Here is a 22,932-nt window from a genome sequence, read left to right on the forward strand (position 1 = left end):
AATGGCTCCTCCTCCTCCGTATGTAGTGGTTTCATCCTGTTCCTTCGCCTTGAGAGAGCAGTGGAGAAAGACCTATCTTCATAAGTCATAAGCTTTTACCGTTCCTGCTGAATTCTCACGTAAACACACAAAAGAATCCTGTCATTGGTGAAATTGGTCAGAAAAGCATAGCCCCTGATCCTGAGTTGTTGTGAGAACAGTTTTCTAGAACCTCGTGGTTCCTGAGAATGGCGACTGAGGCTCTGAGGAAGAAAGGAAAGGAACTTCTGAGAAAATACATCAGGCTCCCAAAGCAAACACTGAGTAGGGAGCTCATCCTAAAACGCTCTATAGACTAGATGCTGCACAGAGAGGGACGCTGGCAGTTTGATATCATTTTCGTTTGTGTCTGAGGAGAAGCCCATTCTGTAAATCCAGTCACAGCATGGTGTGGTCACAACTACGAGGGCCAGTATTACTGCCATCTGATGTTACAGCCTAAGAAGGCTGAGGCAGGCCAACAAACACAACGTAGTCTCCAGAGAAAGTCCTCCTGACCCTTTTATTGAAATTAAAAAATAAAAGATACTTAAATACAATGGTGAACATATAGGGTAAAACAAATCATAAAATTTAATGTTCGATTAAGCAGTGAGCTGAATGTTTGGGTTTCCAAAGAGGCTCTGAACCCAGGACTGCTTCAGAATGGGCGAGTTCACAGTTAACGGCCATCGCTTAGAGGTGAGAGAACGGTCGGAGCTGTTCCAGTTGAACTTCCAGGGAAATTCTCTCCTCAAGGACATCCTGAAAAAGATGCAAAGTCCAAGTTACACTTCGAGTAGACAGAGTCCAATGCTAGCCCTAGCCCTGCTTCACGACGACAACTGTATCTGTCAAGAGAAAGAAAGTGATTTGTATTTAAAATATATATTTCACTTTAGAAACACGATTTGAATATTCGAAATAGGAAAGCATGATCCTACTAATTCAGAGTCATTTCTGATGACAGAACTACGTAATAAAATGCTTTTAGGTTAATCATCAGAAAAGCTAGTAATTGTAGTAGATGGGTATTAATGAACAAATTTTTTTTTTCCCCTAAAGCCAATAATGTTTAATTATTTTCAATTGCTTATTTCACAAGACTTTTTTAAACAGGACATTTCAGTTTTTTTTTTTTTATTAACTTGAATATTTCTTATATACATTTCGAGTGTTATTCCCTTTCCCGGTTTCCGGGCAAACATCCCCCTCCCCCCTCCCCTTCCTTATGGGTGTTCCCCTCCGCACCCTCCCCCCATTGCCACCCTCCCCCCAACAGTCTAGTTCACTGGGGGTTCAGTCTTAGCAGGACCAAGGGCTTCCCCTTCCACTGGTGCTCTTACTAGGATATTCATTGCTACCTATGAGGTCAGAGCCCAGGGTCAGTCCATGTATAGTCTTTAGGTAGTGGCTTAGTCCCTGGAAGCTCTGGTTGCTTGGCAATGAACAAATTTTGAATAAAGCTTTAATTAAATGTACATGAATTTGCTAACATGAATTCTATCCTCTGGTGATGGTTGGATCTTCATTGTGAATTTCAGTTCTATTAAATAAAAAAAGATTTATTTTGCATTCAAGATAATTTATAATGATAAAATAACAATGATAAACAGTAGTACTAGGAGCAGCAGAGAGAGACTGACTGTGTACTTGTATGTGTGTATATGTGTACGTGTGCATGCTCTCACATATATGTAGAGGTTGGAGAACAGCTTTCAGAAGTCAGTTCTCTTCATCCACCATGGGGTTGTGGGGAGAGACACAGGTGATCAGGCTTGCAAGGCAAGGACTTTCACTGGCTCACCCACCTCCCTGACACTACTTTGACTTAAGGTTTGTCTTGTTTTTTTCACACACAAGATGATTTAAATGTTTTCACTCCTTGTCTTAATTCTACTGGCTTAAGTTCCTATTACTGCATCCAAGTTAATCAGAGAATGAACTAGTAACTGCCCAAGTGCCTACATACTACATGGAGCAGAGAGCCATGTATGCTTACATACTGTGGGTTCTCAGTGCACTTTTCTTCTCCAAGTTTCTTCAAGGAAGTAAACAATGTTGTAGGAATAGTGATGTTGTTTGTGTACATACATACATACATACATACATACATACATACATACATAAGCAGGATAAGACACTGCACACAACTAGAATTGTGTTGAGAAATTCCTTTCAGCATTAAAAGATTCAATGGCTAACACAAGATTTTAGCTACACACTTTTCCTCTGCTTTGAGGAAGTTTTGCAGACTGGCAGGAGCTGTTGGATCAGCCCCAAGTTCCCTGGAACTGAGATGTGTAGCAACCGTGGAACTTGAGATGGGAACGCGACACTACCTTTAATTGCTGTTGCAATTCACTGTTCAGTCTGGCCAGAACGGTGTTGGTCTCCTTATTGCGTCTAATTGATGCCTGGATCGCCTTCTTATCTTTCCCCACAGATCTGAGAAGACACAGGGGCAAAAACAGCCTTCATTTCTTGTCCCTCTTTAATCCCCTTCTCCCAGTGACTTCAAAGCAGAGAAAGAGAAGGAACGTCTCCCTCTTAGAAGAGCTTCATTTCACTTGCTGTTTCAATGGTAACTGTGAAAGCAGAAGCTTCAAAACCCCGAGATGAGAGCTGTTACTTATTACTGTAATCATCCTGTTGAATTCCCAGAGTAAAACAACCTGGACCAAGCGCTTGCGGGCTCTGTTAACAACCAGGCCCTGCATCTTTTTGGCTCCGTGGGCCTCACTGCTCCTGCTTACAGTGTATCTTTTCTCCTTCTCTTAGAAACAGGGAAGCTGGCCAGAGGTGGCCCAGATGGCAAGGATGCTTCCCACACAGTCATGATGACCACTCTGACCCACCCCTGGATCCACATGGAAGGAGATCCAACTCCCCAAAGCTGTCCACTGGCTTCCAAATGCATGGCACAAGTGTGGAGGTCAAAGGACAATTGTAGAAGCTGGCTCTCTCCTGCCACCATGTGGGTCCTGCTTTTGAACTCTGGCTGTCAGGTGGCGAGCACTTTTACCCACAAGCCATTTCACCGCCCCAAGAACCCTCTGGAAGGTTCTGCTTAGCTACAGAACTAACCTGCCTCATTCAGCCTCGTGTTTTAACTGCTTTTGTTGTCAGTAACTAAATGTCCTGAGGAATAACTCGGATACCTGGGGATAGACGGCTGAGACGCTAGAACAGCAGCTAAGACACCTGTCTTTTGTGTGTGCTCATCCACATCTGGCCGCAACTCATCTTCTGACTTTAATCTTCTCCGAACAGGTTTTGGTGGTGGAGCCAGAGGTGTTGTGCCTTTGCTCTAAGAACCAAGAGAAACGAGCGAGCGCTCTTAGTGATCCAGCTCCTAATTAGCACTGTGTGAGCACAGACTGCCTTTTTAAAGCCATGCTACTAAAAAGGAGGCTACTCAGCTTATTTAAAACAACTTATGTGTTTGTGGCAACAGTAAAGGGAAAAAACAGTAGCAAATGCTTATGACCGTGCAGCCCAGGCAGAGCCCACGCCCCCTTGCTTCAGCCTCGCTGGTGCCGGACCGGAGGCACACCGCCTTAGCCATCTTTATTTCTAACAAGCATCACAAGTCCCGCAGACACAGAAAACCGTCCACATTATACAAAGATGGTTCATACCACATTGGCAGAAACACCAGCGGCTGTCTTTTCTTCGATTTTACTGTCTGCTTGGGCAACTCGAAGAGAGCTTGAGGGGTCAGAAGCTTTTTCAGCCTAGGGATGAATGCAGTGTTCATTACTATGTAACTATGTAGTTAAGCACAGAACATGTAACAGAGATGCTAGGAGCTGTTCATTCTGACAGGAAGTCTGAGGTGAGGATGAGAAACACTGAGAACCTTTCTCTAGCTCTGAAGTTGGCAAACAAGATCTGAGAGCAGGAAATGAGAGGTGCAGCCATGGCTCTGAATCTGCAGCTGCTTGCTGTAAGGCTGTGACCGGGAAGGGACACACGGAGACAAGCACACGAACGACAGTCTCCCAGGCACACTCACCTCTTTCCCCAAGTCACTACTGCCTTCCCGGGTACAGTGTACCCCTAGGAGGCTGGGGGAGCTCAGGCCCTACCAATAAGAGCTTCCCTGTTGCCAGACCCACGAAATCTGCAGCTTGTGCCCGTCAAACTACCATGCGCTGTTGCCTCTGTTAAAGGTGCAGCAGCTGAGGCAGTCAGAACAGTGATGTCAATGTTACTCTTTTCTTTTCAACTACACACAGATATATTTTCAATAATTTAAACCAGAGATTCGAATAGACAATGCCATCAGAGTGCGGACTACTAAATCTACAGTTGACTGGAACGGTCTGGGAAGATTACGTTTTAGCATGGTATTGTTTGGAGAGAGTGTGTGTTGCTGAAGTGTGTAGCTTCTGTAACCATAGCCTGTTATTCTATGAAGTCCTCAATTCCTACAAGCAGAGGCTTAGCACTAACTTTCCAGAGCAGCATAACTAGGACCAGTGTGTGTCTCATGTCATATCTAGCCCTGGCCCTAACATCCGAATCTTACTAAACATCTTACTGCAACTGTCAGATTCAGCAGTTAATAAAGGAGCTGAGAAACATGGATCTAGGGATACACATCCTCAAAACAGGCAGCAGCAGGGGTTTTACTCACTGCTGCCTCTGCTAATTTAATCTGCGTTTCAACATATGGGAGGAACTGTCACAATGGCCTGAACTCTAGAAAACTCACCGGCAAGACCTCAGGGTGTTTTTCGGCTTCACTGTCTTGTTCTTCAGAGACATTTGATGCAGCGAATACTTCAAATTGGCTGAAATCTGCAAAATTTGGTTGTTCTGGTATCTGCTGAGGTGAGGTACTAGTGTGAGTTATTAGACCATCGGCATCCACTGGGCGGTGGACAGAGGGACCCGGTGCCTGTATGTGATTCACAACACAGAAGCAAACATTAGCATCACCAGTGCCACGGCGTGTCCTCCTCCATAGGGTAGCACAGGACAGCAAACACCTCAGATCTATCAGTACAGAGTCTACCACTGTCTGCTGACCTTGGCTTTCTCTCAGGAAGATGCCAGGCTACTGTGTAGATACTGTATAGATAGATAGATATAGATAGATACTGTGTAGATACTGTGTAGATACACTGTATACCCGTGCCTCTGCAGATGGCACTTTCTCCTCAGAATGCCTTTTCTGCAGCAACTACCTCTTTATCCTCTGGGTCTCAACCCAGACACCTCACCTGCATCTTCTCAACATGCTCGTTCACGTTACTAACCAGCAAGGCTGTACCCCAGTACTGACCAGCAAGGCTGTACCCCAGTACTGACCAGCAAGGCTGTACCCCAGTACTGACCAGCAAGGCTGTACCCCAGTACTGACCAGCAAGGCTGTGCCCCAGTACTGACCAGCAAGGCTGTACCCCAGTACTGACCAGCAAGGCTGTACCCCAGTAGTCTATAAATACGTCTACTGCAGCACTTCGGTTCTGACCTAGCAGGGAAGTAAATGTCCAGGGAGATAGAGAGGAGTCTGTCTGAGCCCGTGATGGACTGAGGACATCATCAGACACCTCCATCTCCTAACCCACTACTCTTCTGCTGCACCCTAAGACAGCATCATTTGTTTCGTAGTAACCCAAACTGTTACTGAAATCCTTGCCTTCCAGAGATAACTATGAGTAGATTGAAATGTCTAAGGCAAACTCATCCCGAGCACTACACTACCTGGCACTTTAAAAAGAACACGGGAGAACCAATCACCTGTGAGGGCTGAGGTCTTGGAGGCACTGCAGGAGGGTGGGTAACAACTCCAGCCTGTTGTTGGCCTGTGTGAATACACAAGTCTCTTTAGTGATTACAGTTATTTTCCTGCAGAAGAACCAGGTAATGACCACATGGTAAGACACGTCTAAGGGCACATGGTAACTTTTCAGGGTGGTCACTATGCTCGTTGGAGGCTACAGCTCAGTGGCTGTGCAGGTGCCTAGCATGTCTGAGGCTCTGAGTTTGATCCATGTGACGTGGTGTCTCACATTTTGTTCTAGAAGTCGGGAGGTAAGGCAACGGGATGAAAAGTTAGTACAGTCAACTTTGGCTACACGGTGAGTCTGAGGCCAGATGGGCTATGAGACTGTGATAAACAAAGTCCAACCCAAAGGATCCATGAGGTCCAATTTCATGGCTCCCCTCACACCTCACTCCTCTTGTCAACCTATCGCATGAAGGGCTGCTGACGAGCCTTTGCTTATTTCCTTAACGCTAACCTGTTCTCGGTTTCTCCTCCACCCTGTGACTGTTTTTCTACCAGATCCACATCTCCACATTCTTCCTTCAAGACTATCCTCTCTTTGTAAACAACTTGCGATACTCCCGTTTTCCTTGAATCACACTGAGCGAGCCCCACCTCTGCCTGGCTCTTCTCTCATCACCACTGCAGTACTGCAGCAGTGAACACATTAGCATCTCGGAGTCACTGTCCTTTCCCACCTTCTCAGTCCCCTCAGCACAGAGGCAACCACATCAGGTAGGTTTTCCTGTGGTATCTAAGTGCCCATCTTTATTATTTGTGCACAAATACACCTTATAGTTAGAAAAACAACATTCTCCCCACTTAAAAATTTTTTTCAATTTGATGTCTTTCTACTTTATTTCAGGACACATTTTCTCTGTGTAGCATTGGTTATCCAGGAGCTAGACTCTGTAGATCAGGCTGTCCTTGAACTCAGAAAAACACATTTTTCTTAAATGTAAATAAAAAAGTTGTATCTTAAATTAACATTAAAACAATGTATATTATTATAATTAATGTATATTATGATTCCCCAGCCCTCCCTACCTGTGGCAACTGCGAAGGTCCGATTCATATCTAAGGATGATGATCTAGAATGAGAAGGCTGTGGCCTGGGAGGGGGAGGTGGTGGTGCAGTGTTATCCGGGGACGCTCCTGAATGAGACCTGCAAAATTCACCAGTCAGCCAGTTACACCAGCCACAGAGCACCGTCCTTTCTTAGGCATCGGCCTGGACTGCAGAGCCAGGGGCCTGATTTGGAGGACATTTTCAGGTAGTACCTATGAAGATACTACAACTAATACAACAGCACTGTCTGCGCTGTGTCTGAAACAAACGGCTACTTCACGTGCCAAATACCCCTCTCTAAAGTCATAAATAAACCTGTAAAACTCTGGAGGTTACTGTGCACACGATTTCATCACGACGGACCACAAAAGAGAGATGCTTCCCTCCTACTGAAAGCCGTGCGAGCTCAGAAGCTGTTTTCAGAAGAAAGCCTCTAGCTGGTTACTCTTCAACAGCCTGACCTTGGGAAGCCAGGGCAGAATCTGCTTATACAATGAGGGGCCGTGCGATGTCACCAGAGCTGCCCACTTTACAGGTCACTATGCCGAGCGAAGCTCAACTTGCCCTAGAGAGTCTTTATTCTTTTATTTTTGTATTTATTTATTGGGTATTTTATGTATTTATATTTCAAATGTTATCCCCTTTGCCTTCTCTCTTACCCAACCCCCACTTCTATGAGGATGCTCCCACTCCCACCCAAACACCCAGGCTATTCCCTGACACTGGGGAAATGAGCCTTCATAGGTCCAAGGGATTCTCCTCCTACTGATGTCAGACAATGCCATCCAATGCAGCTGGAGCCATGGGTCCCCCATGTGTACTCATTGGTTGGTGGTTTAGTCCCTGGGAGCTCTTCTGAGATCTGGTTGGTTGATATTGTTGTTCTTCCTATGGGGTTGCAAACCCCTTCAGCTCCTTCAGTCCTTTCTTTAACTCTTCCATTAAGGTGTCTGTGCTCAGTCCAATGGTTAACTGCAGGCATCCTCATGTGTATCAGTAAGGCTCAGGCACAGCCTCTCAGGAGACACCCGTATCAGGCTCCTGTCAGCAAGCCCTTCTTGGCATCAGCAACAGTGACTGGGTTTGGTGGCTGCATGTGGGATAGATCCTCAGATTGGGCAGTCTCTGGATGACCTTTCCTTCAGTCTCTGCTTCACTCTTTGTCCCTGTATTTCTTCCTGTGAATATTTTGTTCCCCCTTCTAAGGACTGAAGCATCCACACTTTGGTCTTCTTTCTTCTTGAGCTTCATGTGGTCTGTGAACTGTTTCTTAGGTATTCTGAGCTTTTAGGCTAATATCTACTTATCAATGAGTGCATACCATGTGTGCTCTTTTGTGACTGAGTTACTTCACTTAGGATGATATTTATTTTCTAGTTCATTCCATTTGCCTATGAATTTCATGAAGTCATTGTTTTTGATAGCTGAGTAGTACTCCATTGTGTAGATGTACCACATTTTCTGTATCCATTCCTCTGTTGAAGGACATCTGGGTTCTTTCCAGCTTCTGGCTATTATAAATAAGGCTGCTATGAACATAGTGGAGCATGTGTCTTTGTTATATGTTGGGGACATCTTTTGGGTATATGCCCAGGAGAGGTATAGCTGGGTCCTCAGGTAGTTCAATGTCCAATTTTCTGAGGAAACTCCAGACTGATTTCCAGAATGGTTGTACCAGTCTGCAATCCCACCAACAATGGAGGAGTGTTTCTCTTTCTCCACATCCTCGCCAACATCTGCTGTCACCTGAGATTTTGAGCTTAGCCATTCTGACTGGTGTGAGGTGAAATCTCAGGGTTGTTTTGATTTGCATTTCCCTGATGACTAAAGATGTTGAACTTTTTAGGAACTTCTCAGAAATTTGATACTGGTACAGAGACAGGCAGATAGATCAGTGGAATAGAAATTAAGACCTAGAAATGAACCCACACACCTATGGTTACCTGATCTTTGAACAAAGGAGCTAAAACCATCCAGGGGAAAAAAGACAGCATTTTCAACAACTGGTGCAGGTTCAACTGGACGTCAGCATGTAGAATGTAAATTGACCCTTTCTTACCACTTTGTACTCAAGGTCAAGTCCAAGTAGATCAAAGACCTTTACATAAAAACCAGATACACTCAAACTAATAGAAGAAAAAGTGGGAAGAGCCTAAAACACACGGGCACAGGGGAAAATTTCCTGAACAGAACACCAATGGCTTATGCTCTAAGATCAAGAATGGACAAATGGGACCTCATAAAACTGCAAAGATTCTGTAAGGCAAAGGACACTGTCATTAGGACAAAATGGCAACCAACAGATTGGGAAAAGATCTTTACCAATCCTACATTCGATAGAGGGCTAATATCTGATATATACAAGAACTCAAGAAGTTAGACTCCAGAGAATCAAATAACCCTTTTAAAAAAATGGGGTACAGGGGCTGGAGAGATGTCTCAGCAGTTAATAGCACTGGTTGCTCTTCCAGAGGTCCCAGTGTGTCTGAAGGTAGCCACAGTGTATTCATATACATAAAATAAAAAATGGGGTATAGAGCTAAACAAAGAATTCTCAACTGAGAGTCTTTATTTTGAAAAGGCTCTTTACAATTTGGCAAACAGATCTTTACATACAGGGATAAAAACAATAAATTCCAAAACAGTCTGCAATTTATGAAACACAGGAGAGGGGGCTGGAGAGATGGCTCAGCAGTTAAGAGCACTGGCTGCTCTTCCAGAGGTCCTGAGTTCAATTCCCAGCAACCACTTGGTGGCTCACAACCATCTGTAATGGGATCTGATGCCCTCTTCCGGTGTGTCTGAAGACAGCTACAGTGTACTCATATACATAAAACAAATAAATAAATCTTAAAAAACAAACAAACAAACAAAAATCACAGGAGAAGTCTACACATCAAAGAAAGGAAACAAGTGGTCTTCTCACTTTCTAAGTTCCTTGGAAATTTGGGAGGGGGGTGCTCCCCCTCCCCCCTTTTCCCTCCCTCTCCCCAACAGGCATACTGCAGAAGTCTTTTCACTGTATGTAAAATGTGAGAGGCAAAAGATGCTTTTTGCCTGTGTGTCTGAGGGCTAGTGAGGCCCATGCGGACAAGCCCCTATCACCCACCCTTTGCTTGCCCCAGGTACTGTTTCTGTGTCTGAGGTGGCGGTGTGAGCAGGCAGCTCCCGCTGGGCCATGCTGTGGGTGTTTAAGGAACGTTCTTGTGGTACTCCACAGTCAGATGCTCATCAGAGAGACTCTCACTGCTCTCCTCACAGGATCGCATTACTGCCTATTTCCAGGAAGTTATCAACTCTTTTTAGACTCTCCATAAAACACATAAACAAAACAAAACCGACAACAGGGTTGGTTGCTTTTTACTTTTTCACAAGTAGAACCAAAATATTTGATTTTTGCATAAACTAATAGTTATCTAACAGCTTCCCAGAGGAAATAATTAGTGCTTGGTCTGACGTAAACAGATATTAGTGTTCACAGGGAAATAACAGTCTTCTTGATAACTACTGACCTTTGACGAGCTCCATTGCTCCCAATCTGCTCCGGGTCGGAAGGGAAAGAGTCCGAGCTACTGTACCCATCTGCTGATAAAAGAAACCTTCTAGTTAATAATACTCATTTCTTTGCCTTTTACTTTCTGTACCCCAAATGTTATACATTGTTTAGCTGCTCCAAAATTGAAGACATTCAGAAACTTCAGAATAGGCTCACTCCAGTGTTATCAACTCTAAAAATCACATATGCTATGCATAGCTATATAGAAGTCAGAATACGCTACAATCTAGATAAGCTGTAGTGTGCCCTTCCAATGCGATCTGCCAAGAGCTCAGGTGCGATGGCATTTTGATACTCGAGAAGTTTGTACTCTGAACCCATTCTTATTTTGGATTCTGAGATTACTGTTGCTGACTCTGTATTATAAACTCACGAAATATGATTTAAAGCAGACAATAAATGGTTAACCATGGACACTGAGAATCTGAATAATCATTTTATTTTTACAGTAGGAATAAATTGCTTTGTGGTAGAAAACAGCTACTTTCACATAAAAGATTGGAAAAAGAAAAGAAAGCTTGTTTTATCTGGGCACGGGGATACTGTGCACAGATAAAAGGAACTTTCTCTGCTACTGTAACCCTCCCGCTTGCCCTCCGCTGCCGAGGTCACTCTTGACTCCTTTCTCTGTGCTACACAGGTGAGCAAACCCTCCAGTGACAGCCTCTTCCTACTGAGGTTGCACAGCATAGTCCCAAACCTGGCCAGTTCTCACCACCCAGACCCCTCCCACTCTGGCCCAGACCCCATCTTCTTGTGGCTGGATCGCCACAACTCCCTCCTAGTTTAGCGCTTGCCTACCTTTAGCCTGGTACTAGAACAGAAGGGCAGTATTTTAAGGTCTCTGTCTTTCCTCCATAGAGAACTCTCTAACGACCTTTCATACCATTCAGTAGGAGTGAAAATGGTTCAATAGCCTTCTACCGTTCTCTCACTTGCTACCAGGCTTACCAACTATGACTCTATTCTGCAGACACAAGCTTCCTGCCTAAGGGCTCCATACTGGCTGTTGCCTGTCTTTTAGCCATCTTTCTTTCCTATAAGTCACAGAGCTGTCATTCAGCTCCTTCAAATTTTAAGACAAATGTTATTTTTTAATAAGGACTTCTTTGTTCTCATTTAAAATGGCTTTCATTCCCTTTCCCAGCTTTTCAGTTCTCTTCCTGAAATTAGCTTTCCTTTCACAGAAGAGTTATCCCATCTTATAAATGTAGCACAGATGAAGACTTGTTCTGCTTTGTTTACTGCTCAGTCCCCACCCCCTAGACTGGAACCTGGCACATATGTTTTGTGTGAAACAAAGAAAGGTCAGGGGAAGAGCCAATGGAAGGCAGTGAAGGCAGACAGGCAGCCTGCCCTGAGGAAGGGACACTGACCGGAGCGTTCACCACATGCACTGTAGAAGCTTTGAAGAGTTATTGTCCCCGATTTTACACAAGACACAGACTTCAATCCCTCAGACTTTAAATTTATTTAATAAACTCAAATGAGAGATGTGATGCTATCTTTCACTTACCTACGGTATTTCCAGAAGGAAATTTTACTGATGAATTGATTTTATTTTCTTCTGAAAGATCAGATGGCTTCACAAGTAATGGGCTGGTGGGGTTAGTATGATCTAGTAGAGAATTAAACGGTCACAATACAAGAGACAGACATTTTATGTTCAATAGAAGATTGAATTACAATTAGACTTCATTTAAATAATGCAAAAGTGTCATATAAGATGACACAATATTTTAAATAAAAGTGAATATAAACCTGTCTGTGGGAAATTGTGTTATCTTCCACAATAAGAGGTCATTTACCTGTCTGTCTTCACTTGGTTACCTTTACCCCAATAGCACAGGGAACAAACCACCCCAAATCTGGGCTATAAATGATGACGACACTGTCTGGTAACTGACGGCAGTGCGTTTGCCTCTGAGGAGCCTTAGTTAAGCTGGGAATGGTGCTGCACACCTGGACTGCAGCACTTGTGAGGCTGAGCTCCAGACGCGAGGCCGGTCTGGGTTACACAGTGAGGACCCACAAGGCCGCGCAGGACCATCTGCAGCTTAGGTTACAAAGCACTCAATGGCTTCTTCTGACCTCCTCACATATGAGACACACGTGGTGCACACATATTCACATAGGGAAAGTACTCATATATGTAAATAGCATACATGTAAAATAACAAATTTAAACAACAACAAAAAAGCCCAAACAGACTCCAGAGTATCAGAAGTGTCTCATTTTCAAATGACCTTATTTATTTTCTGAAAATTTCCCATAAACACTATTTTAAATATTTATATGAAACAATATCCTTTTAAAAATTATATTGTTTAAACAGACAGCCCTGAAGGGAAGTATGAGGTTAAAAAATAAACAACTGCTAGTCAGGAGTGGTGGGGTACACCTTCACTCCCAGAACTCTGGAGGCAGAGGCAGGTGGATCTCTGTAACTCCACGACAGCCTGGTTATGAAATGAGTTCCAGGCCAGGCAGGGCTAGGAAATGAGACCCTGTCTATCCAAACACACAAACACCCAGAACCCAATAAACGGCCTAGGAGAGAAACGTGGAGCTCTGGGTGCTGGCGGCCAGCGAGGCGGGGCAGCGGGGCAGTGGGGCAGCACAGTCCTTACCACCGCTGCTTCTTTTCAGCTCCATCTCCTGCATGTGGATTTTGCTTGGAGTCATACGAATGGGAACTGGATGCACAATGGCGGTATCCTAGAGACACGAGGGAAAGTGCATTGGCATTAGGACTTGTGGGACCCTGGGACGAACAACACTGACAGCCCCTGCACACGTCTTTCTCATTCACAGTAATGCAGAGGTGGCAGCTTTAAGAATTAACAGCTCAATTTAAGAACATCAAGTTTACATGATGAATAATTTGATTTCATAAGGTAATTTGAAGTTGAATGATTAAAGAAATTCATGAAATGTGCTTATTAAAAACATAGTTCAAAATCATATTTGAAAACAAACTGCAATGGTGTGATGAGATTAAAGAAATGTTAAGCATTGAGGAAAATTAAAATAGAAGAACTCAAAAGCTAAGTGACAGACTGAAATTGTTTTTACTAAACTGCTCAAAAAAATTTTAACCTTTAAAACAAAAATAACTAGAAGTCTGTTCTGCTGCAGTTGTGGGTGTGATGGCTGCTTCCTATCCGGAAGGAATCCACTCCAAGGACAAGACAGACCCCAGCTAACAGGCCAGGATGTAGGACTGTGGTACATCAGGCATGGCCACGCTGCCTAAGTGACTTCAGGGGACAGCAGTTGACAGCAGGGACTTCTCAGAAGACGGGAGGGAGGGAAGAGTAAAAAGGCCACATCCCAGAACCGGACGGAGGCAGAGGGAGCCCTAGGAAGGAGCCCAGCTCTGCAGCTGAGGGCTCTGGAGAGCAGCCAGAGCCGCCTCACACGCCAGCTTCAGAGCCCAGGAAGCCCTGGCCAGGAGGGCGTGGCTGCTCCTCTGAGGCAGGAGGACGCAGTAGTGCAGTTGGGAGTAGTGCAGGACACTGCCTTCATTCACAAGGACGCTGCTCCGGTGTCACTGAGTGGACAATGACACCAGCCTGTGCCTTTTATTGGCCTCTGCTGGCCTACTCTCATCGTTTCTAAACTTAAACGAATCACAACCAATCTGTCATGGCTATTACATGGACAAAGCCATTTAGAATAATTTCCTGTTGCAATTCCAGTGAGAATCTAACCAAGATTCCTGTCTATAATAAACCTGGACCACCATTCCCTGTCCCCTAAAATTACAGTTAAACATCTGTGTTACACACAGATCAAAGTTCTGATTTCTCTTATATTTTCAAAAAATACTTAAATAGTAATTTAAGACATCGTCATATTTATGATTATAAAATGTGGCTTTATCAATGACACCTTGGTTTAATTTCTTCACGCTGTCACAATCTCTATCACTGTTAAGCTGGCTGGTATTGGCTTCTCAATGTTGTTAGCTGTGTTCTTTGATGATCTGAACAGGTTTGCACTTTTCTCTTTTGCTGTCTCTGTGCAGGCCTCTCTTTTACTCTGGTCTGTTTCTAAATGATACAGCTTTTACACACACACACATCATTTTCCAGTGCGTGATTAATACACTTGGGATTCTTTGTAGCTTATGTTTGATAAATGTAATTGAATCTGATTTGGTCTACATAACTATTAAAATAGTTTTGTGCTTGGGGCACTTTTACAAAACACATATTCCTGTTTCCAGTTTAGATGTTTACATGTGACCCCTTCCCCACGACTGTCAATGTGGACCTTCTGTACACTCTTGTCTTGGACGGGGAATTTCTAATACACTCACTGGATGAAACTTTTAACTGTGCAATTCTACTCATTGATAAATTGATGCTGAAAGGGGTTATGTATTCCTGTCTAAAGTGATTTTCCATTTTGAACTTTATAATTTTTGCTTCATTTTTAAAAGATTTTTATCTTTAATTGTGTATTATGGTCATGTGAATGAGAATGGCCCCATAGGCTCAAGTGTTTCACTACATTTTGCCATGACTCTGTCCCACACCACTGTGGACTCCAACTAAAACTCCAAGTCCAGTAAGTGCTCTTTGTCAACTGCCCTGCTCGTGTTGTCACAGCAACAGAAAAGCACCTAAGACTCATATCTGTGGGCACATGGCCCTGCGTGTGGGGACCCACTGAGGCCAGAGGCACCAGACGCCCTAGAGTTACATAACATGGATGTGAGCAACCAAATTCTGGTCCTTTCCAAGAGCAGAAGGATCTCTTAACGACTGAGCCTTCTCTGCAGCCCCTTCATATATTCTTAAGTTATTAGCTAAAACATTAAATGTTTGGTACGTTTCCAGTGATGGATCTTTCACTACCTTTAAAACAAAAAACAAAACAACAAAAACAAAATAAAAGCAAACCACAGTCTCTCCATGGAGTGCTTACTGACTTGGAACTTTCTATGTAGAGCAGAAGGGCCTTGAACTCCCAAGTGCTAGGACTAAAGGGATGTGCCACCGTGCCCCAGCTAATTTTTACTAAGTATTTAATTGTTTTATTACATAATTTTTCTTACACATAAAACATATATTAAAAAATATAAGCCTTAATTTTTGAAAAGGCACACTAAGTCTGTACCAACCAGTCAGCTTTCAACAACACAGTGTACTTGCACAACTATCGGCTAGTGATGGCCTTTACAAAGGCTTTTAATGTCCACAGAAGACAACAAGACGCTGATGAGCCCGACATAGTTGACCAGGTTTATCCTCTGACTAACACATTACACACTGCGTCAGGGATTGTGTAGCTGAATAGGAAGCCTTCATTTTAATAAGCAAATAAAACACCACAAATGTCTGTAAAAGGTCATACTTTCTTTCTGCTCTCATCTACTGTTCCCAATCAAAACACATAAAGCACACAAAACACATCACACCATCATAAACGACCAATAGCAGGCAGGCTCTGTCCCCTTTCTTCTACCTATTCAAATCATGGTACATCTGTATCATGTACCTAATTACTATGATTCACAGCGGTGTCCTGTCATATTTAAGCTCATCTCTGTATTTGCCGTGTGCCCTCCATCCCATTACTCCTGTGTAATCACCCACCCCTGCCTCCTCTCCACTCTACTGCTGCGAGCTCTGCCTCTCTCTGACCCATCACTTCCTTACAGCCTTAGCTGAGTCATCTTCCACAACTGCCTCTCCTTGCCTCCGTCATCCTGGCACTCCGTGCTAGCTTCTAGCTGACAACCAAGTGAAGCTGATCTTTGTCTAGCCTACTAAGAGATCTCCATCTGGGTTCAACCTCTTTAACTCTCAGCCCCCCCCCCAACACATATGTGTACCATATGCTATCACCATGCAGAACTCAGCCTGCTCGTGATATTCTTTCCGTGGAAGAGAATATTCTCTCCTTGGACTATTTTTGTCTATTTTGCCAGAAACTTCCACTTTTAATCAGGACATTCAGGGAACTTACAGAGCCTCTGGCATGCAGCCTGTCCACTTTTTAGAAAAGTTTAACTTTTCCTTTTCCTGTTTTTTTCTTTTTCTCTGTTATGGCCAAAGCCTGAGCATGCCTGATACTCTGGGAGGGAGCTTCCCACTTTCCTCTGAGGTCTACACCCTCCTGCTTGCCATGCTTGCCAGCCTCCACCGCGGAACCTGCCTGCTTTCTAGACCTAACTTTCCTCTTCCTTTTCCTCATCTCCCTCTTCCTGGCAGCTACCAGGAGTTACAGTTTGACCTGGGGGTCAAAACACCCTTTCACAGGGGGCGTCTAAAGCCATCAGTCTAAAGCAGTTATTTTTAATTCAAAATGGTAGGAAAATTACAGTTACAAAGTAGCAATGACAATAATTTCATGGTTAGGGGTCACTACAACATGAAGAACTATTAAAGGGTCATAACATTAGGAAAACTGAGAACCACTGAGTTACAGTGTGCTTGCTCTCTGCCATTTTCCTTTTAAATGCTAATGAAAGGGTCCTTGACCTTAAAAAAAAAAATCATTCAAATAACATACCTTCTTTTGACTAAAACTTCCCCAAACACCATGGGTTGATTTAGCCAACCCCTTGCCTATAGCCTAACCCAGTTATATACCGTGACGATTATCACAACCAGCATTGTGACCATCGACTAACAATAATTAATTGGGCTTGTTTGAGGCTGAAATCTTGCTTTGGGCATCTTTTATTTCTATAAATATCAGAGAAGGTACACTACCAATCGGGTGTGCTGTGGCCCTAACAGGTGGTCAGGCTGTTTTTATATGTTGTACTGCTCAGTTCCACAGCACGGAGAGCAGGTCTAAGTCAGGACAGAGGCTGCTGCCTGACACTGCTCATCAGTCTAGAATTTCCTTGGTGTGCTGGCCACATTCACCCTAGCAGAAGCATATTCTTCTGGAAGTTACTAATTATTTGATAAATCATTCAAGAAAAGAAGACAAGTTTATGGAAACGTGCGTACCAGACCTTCAGTTTTACTAGAAACAAAGCCTAACGGCCACCATCCCAACCTGCCTGCCCGTGAGCTGCTTCCCTGTGTAAAATGTAACACCGTGTAATGGGTTGTCAAGTACCACTAGACCAGTTCGAAACCTTCAAAGACATTTCAGCAGATGACAATGAAAATTTTGTTTTTAAAACCACTTCATTAAAGATTCCCAACCATAAAAATGTCAAATTCATACTAGAACTGTAGAGTACTTTGTTTTTGTCTGTACTCCCTCTATGATGCCCTGATTCACTTAACTGTAATCCTGATTTATACAAGCCTCACAAAGGGTCATTTGAGACTGTAGCTAGAGGCTGTGGTCTATCAACAGGCAATATCGGCTCTTACATGAGGTGTTAGACATTAATATAAGGGACACAATTCACTGAAAGAGTCTCCTGACGGAGACTAAGGGAGATGGGAATGGGGTGGAGAACAAAGATTTAAGCTCAGCACTAACTAAAGGAGACTGCAGTATGGATAGCACATTGTACGTATTTAATAGCATCACCTACATTTGACCAAATCCAGAAGTTTAAATTCAAGTTTAAAATCTCAACGAACACCTCTTATTTTCTCAAAACTTCATGCCACACTATAGACAGCAAAGGAAAGTACTGAGCTATACAGAACACTTGGGCTTTCCCCTAGTAGAACATAGAGTACATAGAGTCCATGTAGCCAGGCTCATTGGTCCCAAGCTCTGAAGCGCTGGAATTACAGTCATGTGTTGCCATGTCCTGCTGACCAGTTGGCCCTTATAAATCTGGACTATATTTCTAAAATATGATAGGAACGTCAAATATTTTTCCTACGTTCCTACCAGTCATGAATAGGGTTTAAGCTTAGCTTGGGCTAAACAAGACTCTGTCTTACAATAAGACCAAAAACAACAAATAACTAAACAAAAATCTCCCCACAAAACGCTCTTGCCCTGTCTGGAAGAGTGTTAACACTATCAATTATTTTCTGTCTTCTAAGGGTTAGAAAAAAAAAAAAGCTTCTTTATTGCTAATTTAAAAAACATTTTCACCAGTAAAACTAGGTCAAATAACTAGAAGAAAGGAGTAATTAAAAACAAAACTTAAAGCTAAAGGAAACTTAAAAGATAAACTTGATTATAGAACTTGTCCTGTCCCAAGAGACTAGAAATGTGGCTACCGAGTAGCAAAACTTTCAATGTTTTCTTATTTCTCTTACATTTTCAGAGATAAGAAACAAAGACAAGCGCCTTAAATAGAGTAAGAAAAGAAGCAACTGCATGGGAAACCCACATAGTGACTGGCTGTGGAAACAATATAGTTTTAATGTTTTAAAAATGCCCACACATTATGTACCAATAGCTATGAAAGCATCCTCTGCAGACTGTAAAGCACAGCAGCACTTCATTAGTTCACTGCCAGAGCAGTGTTTAAATGCCACTTTCCCCAAAAGATCAGTATCAAAACATCTAGAGAGAGTGTGTCTCACTGTGGGTGGGGCTCGGTGTATGACTCTGTTCAAACCCCAATGCTGGGGGGGGGTGGGGCATGGACATGAGCGTCATGTGTCACTCTCTGCTCTTTCCTGCTCTGACCATTAAAAAAAAAAACCTTTACGCTCTTCTTCCTTCCTATTTTCTTCCTGTTTTTATACAGCATACTTCCTGGCATGTGTCCTCTTTAAAAGGAAGAGAGAAAGATCAAGTTAAGGAATGAACGGTGAGAACGCCTCTGTCTACAGTTTAAGCATTCTCAGGCATGTGAGGGACAGGTGAGGTATAACTCTACAGGATCAGAATTAACTTTTAAAGCCAGGATATGAACTTTGTAGCATTTTTTAGAAAGTGACACAGGAAATCACAGGAAGACGAGACAGAGGTTCAGTTGCACAGGAGTGACTGTAACTGTAAATTAGTTTGCTTTTGCTGTGCTGAACTTAACACACTAATTAAACAAAAGTTATGCTACTGGAAATACTTGAAAATGACACTGTATAAAGACAGAGTACATGTTATATGATGTGCAAGCATACAAATAAAATATGTAATTGAAACAAGTAGTATATGCTTAATAAAACATACACTTAGCAGGTAAAACATGGCTAACCAAATCTACTGATAACAAAACTACTCGTTACAGACACATATACCACCAGGTTTTAAACAAAGTTTTCTTTCATCAAAAAAACTACAAAATACAAAGAATGGCAAAAATGTTCTTCCACTGTGGAGCACACCAAAAAACAAACAAACAAACAAACAAAAAATCAAAAGACCTGACAAATTTCCCTCTAAGCACTACACTGAATCATGCATATCAGTTAAAAACCACAACGATGGATATTGGGTTAATAAAATTAATTTCAAACAAGCAAGCTAAGTGATTGACTTACAGGATCAGCTGGTGCAATGTTAGAATCAAATTGGGTCAGAGTTTGTGAGCTTGAAGAGCGTTCACTAAATGTCTCCCACTGCTGAACAGACAGAGGAGAGACAAGTCAGCACGGGGAGAGGCAGAAGATCACTGGAGAAGACTTAGCGAAGGCGTTCAGGGGCTGCACTGCAAGCTGCACTTCCCAGGACCAACAGCACTGTGTCGTCTGTCTGTAATCCCCATAATCACTTCATACTCATCTGTGCGGGGCCATCTTACAACTAGACGGTGAGTCCCTTCACAGGCAGAAGTACAGGGAAAATTTAATGTAATCTCTATGGATGAGATTAAACTTCTATAGAATTAACACTCAAAACACCATAAAGGAGACAGAGGATAAGTAATCAAAATGGCAACCAGGCAGAAATGCACAAGGGTTGTCTGGACTAGAGCAGTGCTCGCTTCAAATCCTGTGCAAACTCCAGTTAAAACACTGATCCACAGAAGCCGAGGAGCTCAAGGTCTAATCAAAATGGAGCATTCAGTGCGACTTGCCAGTGCGACCCCTGAAAGATGAGTCCATTATATACGTGCACATATCTTATACATACGCATATTTAATAAAATATAACAGATAAAATGCAAGAAATTCTGCAATTAATGACATTTTGAGCTTATTTATCGATTTGTAGCAAGTCAACCTCTGCGATCAGCGCACAAACAGGGCCATGCCAGATCACAAGACAGAGCTGCCAACCAGGCTCCCTCCCCATGCTAGGAAGTCGGAATGCAGCCGTGAGAACAGGTCAAGCATCTGAGTGTGTTATTCCAGGAGATGCACAGAAAAGCTACTCTCTAAAGAGGTACACAAAGAAATATCATACCTCTTAAACAGGTGGAATGACAAGTCAACATTAATTACAGTAAATTCCATTTGAGATCTTAGTAACAGTACAGAATAGCGGTATTAAAACTATTATTAAATCTGATTCTTAAAAAATGATGAGCTGTCCCCTGAGGAGGGAAACATCTACTTACACATATACAATATATACACACAAATGCTTACAGACAGACACAACTACCTCATTAACCAAAGTCCTTATAAATTCAGTTTGCAAGAATATATACTTTTATGCTTCAAAGTTCAATGTTCTATTTAAAATAGTGATATTCAATTTGAGTAGATATGTAAAAATCAGGCTTTAGCCAAGGAGAATATTGCTGAAATTATCTACGAAAATGACTAATAAAAGTGTTCAATAACTTTTCCTACAGGTCACAAAGAGAAAAATGTTAGTTCAAAGTTGTGAAAACGCTTACAACCTTTTTAATGGGCTTTCCCATCAGAAACTGAGTTAACAAATTTGGTAATACAATTAATTTCTTCCTCAATAACTACTATTTTAAGAATTTAGAAGGAACTGAATTATCTACCTCATAGAAAACAGCCTACATGCAGAACTCGGCTCCCTGGAAGGCAGTGGGTGTCCTCTTCAGGACAAGTACAGTAGTTAGCAGCTATAGGCTCTGGCGCCCGACCACTGGCCTACTATGGGCTGTGTGGATTTGGCTGAAGTACATGCCCTCTCTGTGCTTCAGTTTCACCATCTTTAACATGGCATTAGCAATCCCCACCTCACAGGAGTGCTGTGAGGGGCTAAGTTAGGCAAAGTCTTTTGAACAGACTGGCATATGAAAAGTGCTTTACAAAGCTAGGGACTTTTAGTGTTTTCTCATAATGCCTTATCTATATCCATTAGTGCTAAGAAAACACTGAAATATTGGGTTTGTGTAGATAAAAATAAACTAAATTTATATTCTGAGTAGATATTTTAATAGCTCTTACCAAAATATCTTAAAATCATTGTCTTACTAGCCTTTTAATTAAGCAGAGCATAAATTCCATAGCAGAATTATGTCATTTATGATTTTCTTACTAGGCATTATAAACAAGGTGGTGGGACTTTCTGAGAGGGTTAACACATGCACCTGGAGATCACACCTGATTCCTGTTACATTGGCTATGGACTCCTTACACTTTGGGAAGAGCTGCTTCTATGTATAAACCGTAAGAACAGGCTAAGGGCACCCTGTTAATATAAACGCCTCTGCTACTCTCCACAAGCTACCTCTACCAGCAAATCTCCCAAGTCTCCCTCCTCCTCCCTCCCCCTCCCTCCCTCCCTCCTCCTCCTCCTCACAAGCATGTGTGCTAACTCGTTTATACTGGACGAGCTGGTGGTGCCATGGCAGAGCTGCCTGGGCTGTCCTTAGGCCTTCAGAAGGCAGCACAAAGTCATACAGAACTGCCAGTTCTCCATTTCCCAGCAGCCTCAAACTAGTCTGACTTTAACAAAATACTGCCCTGGCTTTAAAAGACAGAAAAGCAAAACACTTTCTTTCCCCTAGAAGTTAACAAATTTACCTTTGTAGATAGAAGACTCAGTTAACAAAGAAAGCGTCTTTACAGAGCGAATACCGGAGTTCTCCAGAGCACGGAATCTTCACAGAATGGGGTGGGTGCTCTGCCCTTCCACTCAATTCTCAGGGGCTCTCTTAGCGTTTTGTGTGGCCTACGCCCAAGTAGTTGGGAAGCAGTGCATTTGTCCCTATCCTGTTTGCACACTACTGGTCGTATTAATAAGTAAAATTACTTCATTTTACACTATTACTATTCTCTTTTGGTGTTTTGAGACAGGGTCTCTCTACACAGCTCTGGCTGTCCTAGAACTCACTATGTAGACCAAGCAAGCTGACCTCGAACTCGAAAAGGTCTTCTGCCTCCCAAATGCTGGGATTAAAGGTGTGTGCTTACCATGTCTGGCCTCCATTTTGTATTAAACAAAACTAATTATAAGTAGTTTGGGTTGTACAAAATACTTTTTTCATGCAGCAAACTATGCTAGTGTCTTGTCTCGTATCACTTCATGCCAAGGTCACAAATATATCCTCATACACTCTACTTAATTACGGAGACTCGGTGGGCATGGCAGCTGATCAAACAGCAAAGGACTTGTGCCCAAATCTTGCTCTTGAATCTCCCTGGACATGGGATCTGGTTAACTTACTCCCCTTTGATTTTCAATTTATGTATCTGCTCTACCCAGTTTCCAAGGCTTTAGTGGGGAGGCATGGCGGAAACCATGATAGTG

General features: G+C 42.8%; 1 protein-coding gene across 4 annotated transcripts in view; it reads right to left on the bottom strand.

The window, feature by feature from the left end:
• Window positions 1–516: 516 nt before the first annotated feature.
• Window positions 517–22,932, bottom strand: part of Reps1 (RALBP1 associated Eps domain containing 1) — a 69,266-nt gene continuing 46,850 nt past the window's right edge. The window contains exons 10-20 of one of the 4 annotated variants that reach the window (XM_032894953.1): window positions 19,797–19,877; window positions 13,053–13,140; window positions 11,939–12,040; window positions 10,379–10,448; window positions 6,845–6,963; window positions 5,770–5,834; window positions 4,739–4,924; window positions 3,660–3,755; window positions 3,180–3,328; window positions 2,361–2,466; window positions 517–783 (exon numbers count right to left, since the gene is read on the bottom strand). In XM_032894953.1, the coding sequence (XP_032750844.1) occupies window positions 715–783; window positions 2,361–2,466; window positions 3,180–3,328; window positions 3,660–3,755; window positions 4,739–4,924; window positions 5,770–5,834; window positions 6,845–6,963; window positions 10,379–10,448; window positions 11,939–12,040; window positions 13,053–13,140; window positions 19,797–19,877 (1,131 nt within the window). In that variant the 3' untranslated portion in view covers window positions 517–714. Of the gene's footprint in view, window positions 784–2,360; window positions 2,467–3,179; window positions 3,329–3,659; window positions 3,756–4,738; window positions 4,925–5,769; window positions 5,835–6,844; window positions 6,964–10,378; window positions 10,452–11,938; window positions 12,041–13,052; window positions 13,141–19,796; window positions 19,878–22,932 lie in introns of all 4 variants that reach the window. The other 3 variants (XM_032894952.1, XM_032894955.1, XM_032894954.1) reach the window with 3 other exon arrangements.

Source organism: Rattus rattus, chromosome 2 (assembly GCF_011064425.1).
Source record: "Rattus rattus isolate New Zealand chromosome 2, Rrattus_CSIRO_v1, whole genome shotgun sequence".
Classification (NCBI taxonomy): Eukaryota; Metazoa; Chordata; class Mammalia; order Rodentia; family Muridae; genus Rattus; species Rattus rattus.